The 13,627-nt window shown below is 38.6% G+C and overlaps 1 protein-coding gene across 3 annotated transcripts in view; it reads right to left on the bottom strand.

Moving 5' to 3' along the window:
• Window positions 1-10,675, bottom strand: part of LOC110067760 (uncharacterized) — a 15,061-nt gene extending 4,386 nt beyond the window's left edge. The window contains exons 1-2 of one of the 3 annotated variants that reach the window (XM_089288876.1): window positions 10,442-10,675; window positions 7,186-7,287 (exon numbers count right to left, since the gene is read on the bottom strand). In XM_089288876.1, the coding sequence (XP_089145002.1) occupies window positions 7,186-7,197 (12 nt within the window). In that variant the 5' untranslated portion in view covers window positions 7,198-7,287; window positions 10,442-10,675. Of the gene's footprint in view, window positions 1-1,020; window positions 1,471-7,185; window positions 7,288-10,441 lie in introns of those variants that run through there. The other 2 variants (XM_089288877.1, XM_020775085.2) reach the window with 2 other exon arrangements.
• Between the last annotated feature and the right edge of the window lie 2,952 nt (window positions 10,676-13,627).

The raw sequence follows: 13,627 nt of genomic DNA, 5'->3' as shown, positions 1-13,627 counted from the left end.
ATCAAATTTCGATTTTACTGAGAAAGAATAAGAAAATCGATGTTTGCTATGTAACACTATATATGATCCTTATTAAACCTTAATCCAGCATAATCCTACTTTTAGCTAAGTTATATATTCTGCTAATATTTTGATGTTGCCAGCATTGTCATAGGGTAACTAAAAACCCTGCGCGTTTAAATACAACGCAGAACTCTTGTAATCAGTCAGTTGTAGTTTGCATGTTGTTGAGTTACTGTAGTGACATAAGACCGAGCTTCCTCTTTATCTATAATATATGATCTCCACATTACCCAAGACTCTCGTTTCTATTTATAGTTTGAATCTCTTGCTGGCAAATCGAATGACAAAGCAGATTTTTTAGCGCCAGCAGCGATATTGTAGGTAGCAATATTGGAATATTGTTGTCTGTAGCATTTGCCGAACGAGAAACCACCATGACATGCAATTATTAACTGAAAATATGCTGGGACACTTACAGCAAAATTTCACGGAGAAGCGAGCTTTCAGCTAGAGAAGTCCGATTTTGCCTTCCAGAAAAACTCTTGTTGCCCTATCGTTTTATCGTAAAGATATGCGATTGGTAGAAATTGCATAAACTATGTTTTAGTCATGTTTGGTTTTCATTACAGGAATTCTAATATAACAGTTATATGTAAGAATGATTCAAACTGGTGTGAAGCAGTTTTGAAAATTAACTGGTTTACAATTAGTTGAAGAAAAAGAAGTGGGGAAAATGCTAAGTTGAAAGTCCATCTAAGCGATCTTTAAGTCTAAATGAAGTGATATGTAATTCAACCGGCTTATTTTCACCTCTCTTTTACGAGAAATTTAACTATAGAACTGCACAGAATTGAACCCTTTACATTCGTGTTTAGGTATTTCTGAAAGCACCGACGAGTATTTGAAATCAGCACGAAATACTTTTCGTGTTGGTTGAAACAACAAACTACTCAAACGCACTTGAAATATAAATGGCCATTAATTATTTAAAATGATAATAACTAGACACTTTCTCACCTGTAAGACATCGTTTGCCATGATTGTGGTTACTTTGTAGGTTATAGATGGAACTTATAACTGTAAACGCTTTTAGTTAAACCAAGCTATTATTTTATATATTTCTCATCTTCCGTCACTTCCCGTATTTTCCTCGGTTGTTATTGCGATCCTCATCTGGGATAAACGACCGCAGAATGTTTGATTGCTGACCTTCTATTTCCACTGCTCCAGGAAATATCACTCAGTTCATACACTTCAAATAATTCGGCTTCCCTTTCGCCTGCATGCAGAGGAACAGTGGTCAAACTGTGGAGCTTTCGAACAGTTGGTTGTTGTCAACTTTTGATGGAAGATTCCTGCTCGTTTATCGTTTGTAGGAGTGAAGTGGGTGTTGCCGTCGCGATTCTGTTATCTCTTAGAACCGTGGTCCCAGTTATTCCAATTACGCTTAAAACCACTAGATCCGTCAACTGAACAAGGCACTTTGGAATGCAAGCTAATTATATCAGGATGTAGACCTCATGGTTTCAGGCGACTATTTGATATGGACATGCAATCCCACTTTGTCAATGTCTTTTAGTTTTGTAGTGTCTTTTAATTGGCGAAGTTTGGCAGACTGACAGACTAAGTAGATAATGAGTCTTGACACAAAATCATCAATTATAGGTCCAATTTTTTGGAAACATATTGCAGGTTCGTGTCGAGTGGAGTATAGCAATGTATTTTTATCCAATGTTTACCTTAACTACAAACTTCCTCTCTTCCGTTTCCGGTCTAATCAATACACAAGTATTCTCTATAGCATTTTCTTGAATTAAATGCGGAATTTTTCTCTAATAAATTCTATGATCTATCTGAAAGGTTGTTGCCAGTTAATATTATTGCAAGTTACTTTACCCCGGTTTCTGGATGGAACGATTCAACCATATGATATCCGTAAATGAAGACATTGAAATTGTAAGACGTTGTCCAATAACTGAATATGTTTGTCAATAGACCTGCAAAGGCCAGGATTTTTAAAAACATATATGCAGTTTCTCTCGTCGTGCAAGGCTGTCAATTTCTGATAATGTTGGCTAAGGTCAACAATCTTGAAATATGTCTGCCATCTTTACAATGTTCTAGACTTTGCTGCAAAAATCCAGATTTCTCTTTCGTAATTTCAGTACAAATCTGAGGCACAAGAATCGCTTTGTTTGGTGCTCTATTCTATTGAAACGAAATGTTCTTTCAAATCACAAATGTTGTTTCGTGATTTTGCTGCAGTGTACACTTCAAACCCTTATCAAATCGATGGCTAGTCAGTTTTCTCAAGATCACATTTCCTCAAAATGTTTTCTCTGGTACAAGCTTAGAATTATTCAGATAGCATGGAGGTGACACTTTATGTCCAAATTAAAACGATTCTCTCCTCAAGATATCCCGATTATCTGATTTACAAAATATCTGTTGGACATTTGAGTGGCATTTCCATATATGAAGCTTTACACATTCTCCGTGAATGAATCTGAGACAAGTGAAGACAAATTTCGAGTAAAGTTGCGATATCCATAAAAATGTGAAAATCAAATGTCTTTGATGGCAAAAGAACGAAACAGTAATTTCTGTTGGGTTTCAGTCTTAGTTTCAGGCTTAAGTCATTCCTGCACTTACTTTGTTGAAAGTGTCTCATACATGTACAGATTTTTGGGTGAACCGAGTAAAGCATAATTCTCTTCAATGGCCAGAGGTTTTGTTGTCGTTTGTGAATGTCATGAGTGGTATTTTATCAAATAATACTAGTTATGCAGAGTGAAAGTGGAGTAAATTACCCTGCAATAAATTGATTACTTGTCCGTCATTGGAGTGATGGCTTTTTAAAACCCAGTTTCAAGTGGACTGCTGTCAACTGAACATATCAAATGTGACACGGTCTGTGCATGAAATGGCTGCTCTTTAAGGTCAAAATCGAAAGTCATGCAAAGCTTGACGAACGAAATTCACCCAAAACCTTATCTATCTGTTACCTTCCATTCACAAAGAGGAACAATTTAACGCAGAAGGTGCATTTATAAGTACAGAAGGACGCACAAGAATTGTTCCACGCGTGAACACTTGAAATGTTCTTGAGAGAATTAAGCCTGGCGGATTCATATAATACAAGTCAAGTACATTCACTCTTAATCTTCAATCTTAAACACTGTTACGTGACCTTGATTGAACTCGTTGCATCTGATGCTGGGTTTATGTTGTACAAAATGCTTCTACCTTTTAGTCTGTGAATGAAACCCTAGTGTGTTTCCATTCAAATGAAAGCTGATTAGCACAACTTTCATGTGGTACTGATTATGTTGCATTTCAAGTAAGGTGATTTAAACTTTTAAATTTCTGGACGAAACCCTATTTTTTTTTGCGTGTCCATTCAATTGAAAGCTATCAAGCAACCCTTTTACGTGGTATGAGGTCTTCCGTTATGCAATGCGATCATAACTGTCAAGTCTGTGGATGAAACTGTCGCGTGTTAAATGAAAGCTATTAAGCAGAAGATTCATTTCGACTTCAGGAGCAACCTCGCGTGCAGACGAGATTCATGATAAGAAAGCTGACGAAAGAACCAAGTCATTTAATGCGAAGACAGGGAATATAGAATGTGCTCTTTCGCAGAGGGTTAATTTGACTGAGTCGATAGATAAAAATAAATCTTTAAGCCATTCTGCGCCGGAAAATCTTTAATGCAAACACTTCAGCATATTTCCAAAATGGGTCCCCCGCAGGATTTGACGTAAGACGTGGCATGCATCCACCTACATTGAAAGCTATTTTAAGAAATAATCATCGCGTGCAGACAAAATATGAAGGTATTTGGACTAGCGAGAACGTTTGGAGGCGTGTCTGTCAACAGCTATTTGACCTTTTTGGACGCTTTGACGTTTGGTTTCAGGGAAACGTGGAGCACGTGCGTTACTGTGCTTGTCAACGACGCTCCAACTAAAAGGTCAAAATAAACAAACAAAGGAAAAAGTGGTTTCGCACATTCCGCAGGGAAAATAAGAAATCATATCAACTAGAAAAATTCGTTTTTCGTCACATGCAAACTTAGGTGCATGTAAGTGGAACGAACCTGGTTTATCAATGTAGAATAAAAAGAGAAAGAATGCATAAATACTAGAAGGGTACTGAAATACGTATGGGTGGTCCAAGCTAGACAAGATTGTAATAGATTACTTTGAGCCCGGGCCAGCATTATTTGAACCAAATTACAAGAAAACATATGGTGGTGTATATTATTCGGAAACCACCTCTGTGAGTTCATATCTAGCCGGAATGTCATCTCCGGATTAATGAGTATCATTCATGGTCTAGGAGCTGTATAAGTTTTTATAACTGATCATAGAGTGTGGCAAAGCAAAACCCGAGCAATTTTTTCCCTGAGTTACAATTGAAAACCACTCTACGCCATTATACGATTAGTTCAAGAAGCCTCGGTTGTTTACTTTTTACAGGGAGAAACCGGTTCGTCAACTGTTTGTGCAAATGGAAAGCAAAAATACCTGATGGTAAGTTCCGTTCAGATTGGCCATTTACCATTTACCTTTTACAAACCCTAATTTACCGAGAGAGACTAGGACGAGTTCGGCCTAATCATAATTCCAAGATGGCGGTGAAGAATTGCAAATGGTAAGCACATTTCCACTCGGATATTTCGGCTGGCAATTTTAGACTACGTTTCAAGACGTTCCACGTTTACTTCAAAAAATTCTCCGATCTGTCGAGCCAAAATTGTCTTACCAATTACATTCTGACCGAAATGTCCGGAATTTTTGGGTAAATGGTAAACAACGATAGCGCCAGTGGCACCACCTGCTCAACCAATCAGACGCAAACAAAACCATTCGCGACTCTTCGTCTGACGCGGTTTCCCGCGCTTGGCGCTAGTATCACGTGTGTTGAGTTCGAGTTCTTATTGGTTTATTGAGCTGTTTTCGTTTGCTGTGATTGCCATCGTAATTGTTCGGGTTTTTGTTTTAGGTCACTCAATTGATCTTTCATCAAAGAGCAAGAGGAATTTGGTTAAAGTTTGTCTTCAAGACAAGAAAGTTTTCCAGGCCAGACCGGGCTTCAGTTTCTGCAGCATTGAATGACTAGGAATGTTGAGGTAGCCCGGCTAGCGCTGAAACCTAAACCGCTCAATCCGAACAACGTGCTCCGTGAGCCATCGAAGCCAACCGAACTTCGTACCTGATGTGGCTGATATACTCTCATTGATTACTGGCTGATATATTCTCAGTGGTTATTGATTGTAACTCGCCATCTGATTTACTCAAGGGGAAGAAGGCTCCCAATATTAATTCAGAGAAGGTCCCTTGGATGGCGTACCCGCTTTTTCGAGTATTATGGCCGAAACAAACCATTCAATTAATCAGTTGATATCGATATTATATGTTTTCACAAATCAACCACTGGATCATGCCTAAAGAATAAACAGTGCGCGCTCTCAGTTTCTCAGATCGACTCACTGACATCAATTAACTCGCGGGGGAATTGCTATGTATGACTGACATGCGATTCTTCACAAGAAATCTGGATACTATCAAAAAAATACAAAAAAAGGTGTTGCCTCAGGAACAGTCAATACTTATTAAGATAATTTCTCAAATTGATTAATAATCCATCAAGTTTAGACAAACTGTGACGGTGTTTGGATATCTGATCTTAAGTAACATAGATTTTTGTTTCTGTGTTTTCTCCTGAGTTTAAGTTTCGATTGCGAAAATGTATCAAACTCTTGAGACAGTGTTTTAATTTCAACATTTCCAAGCATCTCGAGATTTGTCAAAAATACTCCACTACGCGTTGTATTTTCAACTCACGGTGTTCGGAAATATGGTGTGGTAAAACACGCTCTCTCGTGTTTGATATATTACTAATCCACATTTTTGCCAGGCAGCACTTCTCTATTTAAAAACATTTACTTTCAAAAACTGACTGTTGTACCCACTATAATTCAAATTCTACTGAAAATACATGAATACATATAAGTGAATTCAAAAATTAATGAAAGCGTAAATATATGTAAAAAATATATTGAAATATCGATCATTTGGCTGCCCCTAAAATAGGTAATATTGCGAAACTAAACGTAAGCGCGTGAAAAGAAAAAAACAAATAACCACATCAGGTTGTATTTGCATTTTTAAATCACCGGTGTTTATCGATACGACCAAATAACAATAACACGAGAAGGTCGGAACCGTTAATGTAAGTTACCTTCCAGCAATTCAAATTTGTAAGCGACTAAACAATTTTCAATTAGAATAACATTTAAAGTCAGAAGTACCCTTAAGATGTATTTTACAGCTATTAAAAGCTAACACTTAATAACATTGATGTTGTAATGGCAATTTATAACTTCTTTATATTAATAGAAAGCGGCCTAAAATACCGAAAAAGAATTGAAGAACATTTCAGTGCGAGAAAGAGAAAGCATAAAATGTTCACAAGGGTAAAACATTAGCATAAATCTAATCAAAAACTTGTTGGAGATCTTTAAAAGCCGTCTGGCATATGTCCTAATCATCGCGAAAGACTGAGCGTCTTTTGGCGAGAGGGCATCATTACAAAATAACTATCATAATGGAAAAAAAATGTTTTGCTTTACGAGTCCTAAAGAAAAAAAAAAACGATGATACATTTTAAAGATTAAATGGAAGAATATATCAAACAACATTTTATCATTACTGTTTGGGGAAAACAGAGAAACATGTTGTTGAATGCTTACTAACAAAAAGTAACTACATGCCACAGAATCTGAAACAGAGCTAGCACAACAAAGTCTTACACAAAATGGACAGTAATTGCTCGAAATAACAATTGTTCCTCGATATAGGCTTTTTGGAGAACTGTTATACCCTTAAAAGCTTCCTTTCTCATTATTTTATTCTACCAAAATTTCCTACCGTCATAAGCCCTACCGTATTAAAGTTAAAATCTAAGTATAAGTACATGTCGAAGAGGAGTTTTTTTTTTTATTTAACTAATAGAAGAAAGAGTGCCGTGTTTCTCAAAGCCAATTTTCACTCTTTTCTCTACCACGGTAAACACTGTTTTATGCATGATAAGCCGCAACCATTCGTAACGCCTATATATAATACAAATGAAATGTCGATTCGAAGCTCTTGAAGATAAGAACTTATTAATTAGTACCTTCAACGCCATGTCTATGAGGCCGCCGTGCTCTCTTTGTTAAACCGAATCTTCTTCTTCTCAGCGACTTCGTGAGTGAATTCCCTGAAGCTATGCACTACCCTTGCAACAAAGAGAAAACCAGTTTGCCTTTAATTTCTTTCCGTATACCCTTCGAGGCCAGAGGGGCTACATTAGTGCGCGTATAACCTCATTACAGACCGGCCGTTTTCTGAATACGATAGTCATTAAAGCAGTAGATTATCATATTTTTCCCCTCTGCATTGCGGGGGAGAAACGTAGACATTTGTTCTGCCTCGTTGACAGCTGAAATCGCCCAAGCTGCTAACAAAGAATTATCTTCGGTCATTTGTGCTCAATTTCACTGATTAAATCGTGGGAGTGATCGGGTTTCCTTGCTCCACTCATCACAATAGTGCGGAAATTATACACTATTAGCTGATGCTTGTTCTGCTCTCGTTTTCTTCCTTACAAGGTGTAGATATTGCGTAGGTTAGCCCACATTTCCATTAAATCCAATTTGATTATCAATGACAATAACTCTGAGTATACTATTGCTTTGTCTTCTCTCGAAAGGGTGGTGCCTTGGTAGAGCTGGCTCGCCTATAAACTGCGTTGGATTTCTTGAATCCGTGAGAGCTGGTTTATCCTTAATGAAAAGTTATTGCACATCAATCTCAATGATCGGCGAAAAGCAATTAATTTTATCACCAATGATCTCACGAAAAGCTTTTTTCACTCTCGACAGATGTTGTGAACCCCTTTGTAATGTGGTGATTGTTGAGTTCTATGTTGCATCCGGGAGCTGAAATAGCTGTGATCAAAATCAACGCCGGAATCCAACGCATCCAAAAATCAATATTTAAAAATACGCGACGGCAAAGCAAAATACTGCTTCAAAATCTATGATCGAACTGCCGTAATTTTTCATCACTTCTTTGTTCCTCATTGCGGGTTTTGCATGTGTAAACGGGCATGCTTTTTAAGCGATAGGGTGCCCTCTCGACAGCGAAAAAGACTTCGGATGATAATTCGTGATTAGTGCAGGTGGAAGGAAACTGGCTTCTCGTTGGCTAACGCGAACGGGAGAAATGAAAACAATGATTGAAAAAATAGATTTTCGTTAGAAGATTAAATGAATTTCTCAATTGAGGATAAATCGCAAAAAAAGGAGATTTCATTGCTTTGATGATCCAATTCCGCGAATCAACGATGACACTAAGCTGATATGTCACCCAGAACTGGGGGCAATCATTTTGATCAGTGACTGAAGGTTCTAAGCACTGTTTATTTACCCGTCTTAAACCTTGCGGCCTCTCCGAAGAAGTTCATTAAACCTTCCACGAGGCTGCGAGATAAGAAACACGAGGCTGTCAAAGTATAGTAAGAAAACAGCAGAAAACATTTAGCCATCTGCCTTTGCTGGGTGATGATAGAAAAGAAAACTCGACAAAAGCAAAGATAGACTTGGACATTTACGGTTTCCTGAGATTTAAATTGGTCATCGCAAATTGATAAAGAACCCACGAAACTTACGGGAAACACGATGCAATGAAAGTGGCAAAAAAAAAAAAGGAAGTAAAAAGAGATAAACTATAAACTAGGAGAGTTATAAAGGACACAAACCATGAAAACAATTTGCACCTTCTCATAGAGACCGTGTTAAATTTTTCCTCTTCTAAGTTAAAGTTGAAAGAAACAGAAAAGTCCGCTTGTATAACAACAAATAACAGACAAAAAGAAGCAAAATACAGATGTAAATTGTGTGTGCTACGTTCTCAGGGCCTACTTATTGTTTTCATATCAGGTAGTCATTGATAAAGAGGAAATCCTTGAAACAACGTGGCAACTACAAATAACAAACTGAGGTTTTACGCGCGGAGACGTCGGAAACCGTGCGTAACAGTTCATTAGACAGAAGATCCAACGTTAGATAGAATTTTAATTCATTGCTTAAGACAAAAGTGGACAAAAAGGTTGTATGACGGCAAACAGCAAATAAAAACACTGGGCACACACAGGTTTTGTGCATTCAAATCCCTGCAGAGGCCATCAGTTTTGTTGTCATATTTGTAATTCAGAGTTGTGTTTTTTTGAAAATTCGCAATTGAAATTCTGAAGTGAATTTAAGATGTCCATTACTGTTTGACAGCTGCCATTCCATTGTCATTCCGCTGACGTTATTGCTTAGCAACCATTTCAATCCCAAGATATTTCGACTTTGTTACCCTCGTCTGGGTGTTCACCGCGGCTGATTTTTAAGACAGAGTAAACGAAAAGTAACTAGCGTACTGAAAATTGATTTAATTTTAATTATGTGATACTTGAATTAATCCAATTCGTTAGGCTCCTTTTCTTCTTAGAGACGAAAAACAGCAGGACCAAGGAAATTGTCATTTGTAGTGAGAACAAAGAAGCAAAAGAGTAGCAAAGTTAATGGACATAAAAAATAAGGACTTATTAAAAGTGAAAACCGTACAAACACACACACGCACAATTCCATTGTTTACCAGTATCGTTCTGCACGCTGCGGGAAAGATCTCACCTTTCTGATTAACCGCTGAGCTCAAACAAGTTAAGGTATCAAGGGTATTTTTCTGCTGTATTCTTTTTAACCTTTTTGACCAAAGCCAGTTTCGGTTTTGGTAAGTGGGTACGCGTCAGAAATGAACAGCTAAAATGACTGTAAATAATGTCATAATTTTCGATCAGCGGAAAAAGAGAAAAGAAAAGAAAGTAAAAGTGTAAGCTTAGATTTCTGCCATTCGAGTCGTTTCATGGCGAAGAATGAAAGCGCTTTGTTGAACAAGCCGAAGTTTTTAAATACTGTTTATTCTTATGTGTCAAGAATATGACACTGATTTCTATCTATATCTAAGCGGAACTAGTAGAAAAATAGACAGTTTTTATGCGTTCTTCTGAGTAGAACACATGGCCCAATTTATGAGTAGAATTTCTCCAAGCCAAGAAATCGCACATCTAGGCGCGTAAAAAAAGCGACGCGCGAAATCGATGGTGTCATTACTAACGTAGCACAAGCGATTAAAGTCGACAAAATCGTAGCCAGTTTAAAATACTCTGTTCAATAGAAAGAGATCGCAGATGTTTCTTTTTTGGAGATCCTCTTCGCTAAAAAGATCGAGTTTCTTCCGGATTGGATTGTGACAACAAAGAAATGAAAATTTCCCTGCTGAGCTTATAAACAGTTTCACAATTTTTAGATGAAAACGATTAGAACTAGTGACAAACAACCTACCTTACATATTCCTTTCACCTTTTTTTTGGAGAAAGTTAATCCTACCAGCAACTGGAGATCGCGTTCAACTCAAAAACACGTGTCAGCTGAGAATTCCGCCAAAATCTAGATTGTTCAGAATGGACAAACCGCAATAAGCCAATGACACCTCTGTCAATTCATTGGTCAAAAGCGATCACGTGGCGCTTGTCATAAAGCCGGGACCTATCAGACCAGTTCCCGTACAGATACGCATGGCAACGCGAAAGGCACGCCGGGCTATCCACAGACTTTTGTAAAAATACAAAGTGAAAACTGGTGTGAATCAAAACCGCGTGAACTCAGCATTCTTCGAATTCGTACATATTTCTTCCCGCTACAATAGGGGAGGGCGAATTATTTCCGGGAACGAGTTACTCAAGTCGATGAATTAGCAGTGGTGAAACAATTTTCCAAATCGAATAGCGCTATTTTTTTTTTTCATGCCATTTACAGATTTATGCTTCATAAATCTGAACCGTTGTCCAGGACATGGCCTTTGAAAACTGTTAAATCATATTTGAAATTTTGACTGATAACGTAAATAAGGTCTGAAAATTTGTAATCATAAAAACTGCGTCTGGCCCCCAAAACTCTCAAAACTCTTATTAATAAACGTCCAAAGGTTTACAAATGCCCAAAACAAAAGTGATATGAACACAGGATATCACACGGCGGTGCGAAGAGATTAACTTTATAACAATAATTAACGAACAAGCGAATCGAGTAAAATAGTTTGTAATACGATAAATTAAAATGAATGCTAGACAGGGCGCTTATTCGAGACAGGTGGCTTATTCGGGACAGGGTGCTTAGTTCTGTTTTGAGAAACAACCGAATGTTCAACGTTCAAGGAGACTGGAAAACGGACTTGCCTGGAAACGACCAGCTGAGCAATCGCCACAAAATTTGAAGAGATCATTTGCAGGAATTATGCACTTACACGGACATAATAGTTGAGAAACTCAAAAGAAGACCACTTTTTTTGTAATGGGGCATTACCTATGTGAGCAATAAAGACGGATGAACCTCCGTTGATACGTGCTCTGACAGCGCTGTAATATTATAATATTAATTAGAATAGGAGCGCTTATTAATAAGAACACATTCGAAGGGGACGCTTATTCGAAAGGGGCGCTTATTGGAAGGAGGGCGCTAAATCGATTCATAACGGTAGTCTAATGTTGGCTTAAATTAGTTAGACTCGGTGTTATCTGATTGTAACTCGCAACGGGCGCTTTCAATTGAGCCAAAAACTCGGTTTGGTCTGACCGGAATATTCGGGACCATCTCTGCAGGTGGTCTATTTGATCGATCGGACCGGTCGGACCGAAATTTGCGGTTCCATTTTGACAAACCGGTTCGTCGCCTACTAGAGTGGAGGATTAAGGAAAGCAATAGAAAAGAGTAAGAGCCATTCCTCTCAGTTGGTCCGGTTTGCCTAGGACACCAGTCACTCTGGCACAATGGAAAGCACCCAAGGATAGCATACATGAAACAAGAAAAACATACTGTACTTAGTTTCTTTTGCACACGTTCCAATGTCTACCACTGTTTACTGGACTGCCCTTGGTGATGCCTACCAGTGCATAGAGAAATCAAGCGAGATTTAAAAACAACGAAAAGTTCACCCGGCAAGTGATCCGTAGCGAATTGAAAAAGCTATATTTTGAGAAGAATTCTTCCGTATTTCCCTTGCACGGATCAATGATTAGTATAATCTGGTCGATGTTTAAGCCTCCCTAGCCGAAAGAAAGAATTATCGGAGAGAGTATCTCCCTGCTACCCCTGATCAACATGTTTAAGGCCACGTGGTTTTTCCCGGAAGCTTAAGGTGTGGAAAACGATCTGATTGGTTCATGTGTCGTTCGCGGTTTGATTAGGAGTATATCGCTGAACTCAGCGCTTTGCGTTCAATCGGTTGTGCCTACAAATATCTCGAGATTTGGCCGTAGAGACCACAATATAAATTTTTAACTCTATGAGTGAGATTTAGATTTAGAGTTAAAAGTTTAAAAACCAAATTAACGGAGATAATCAACATTTTATGGCAACAAAATTATTCCGCGAGTGGTCTGTTTTTGACCTGTGGACTTTCCAAAGTCACTCACGTCTTAAAATCATGTCCCTTTGTTGTCTCTGTGTGTCACATCTCAAGTACTAGCCTGCGAACAGGCTCCCGGCGAGAACAGAAAAAAATTTTGGCGAGCGCGAAACAGAAGAATTCGGAGAGCAAAGTGATCGGGGTCACCAGGAGCCTGTTCGCAGGCTAGGTCCGTGCGTCCTGACCGAGAGCCAATGCAAATATTTTCCCATCAAGGCCGATCTCACTCAGTCAACATTTTATTTATTTGGCCATTTTGCTGTTGGCTACTGATGAAGTTGGGAACTTCTTCATTTGCGAGGAGTGTTGGCTTTCTTTCTGTGCTTTCGGACTAAGTTGGCAACTGAAGTAGTTTTGCGTCGGACAGTTCGCCAGGATAGTAAGATTCGCTGTCAGAATGTTCACTTTCATCAATCGGTTTGAAGAAAACGAAATTTGGCAGCAACAAAGTTCTTTCTCGCATCAATTTTGCGGGGTCGTAGGCGTTTTCTTGGCCCTACCACTTCGACGCGTACGGCCCTCGTACGGGACCTTTTTTTTCTTATGGTTTTCCAAGGACATAGCGTGCGGCGCCGTATGGGTCATAATCTTCTTGACGCAGTTTCTCTGAAGCTGCTCAAATTTCTTTACAAAATTGCTTTGAAACTATGGATGCCTTCAGCTATAGAGAAATGTTAAAGATTTAAAATCAGATCTATCTAAACCACCAGCAACGTATGTAGGAGTGTTTTTGTTTTCATTCGTTCTCCTTTGTGAGACGACGAATATTCCGCCTTTCACGTAGTAGTCTCCCAGGATCTGTGCCACTAGCAGAAAATTATGATGACGCACCGAATTTTTTGGTCTTTTTAGCATTTGTTCAACTTGCAAACACAGCTTGATTCCTCTCCCCTCCGCAGAGGTTCGAACGTCCGTTATATAAATCCGCTGTGCGAAGTGAGTTCCGGCGCAAATCACGTAATCCCGCGCCTGCACTTATATCGTAGTTAAAGAAGCAGCGGAACACAACTTAGTCAGCGATATTAAGCGGGACATACCTAAATTCGACACTGTCTGTCAAAATT

The sequence above is a fragment of the Orbicella faveolata genome, unplaced genomic scaffold, assembly GCF_042242905.1.
Source record: "Orbicella faveolata isolate gen_17 unplaced genomic scaffold, um_ofav_v1 contig_2, whole genome shotgun sequence".
NCBI classification, from domain to species: Eukaryota; Metazoa; Cnidaria; class Anthozoa; order Scleractinia; family Merulinidae; genus Orbicella; species Orbicella faveolata.
The sequence above is the reverse complement of the archived record's forward strand: the minus strand, read 5'-3'. Positions and strand labels throughout refer to the sequence as shown.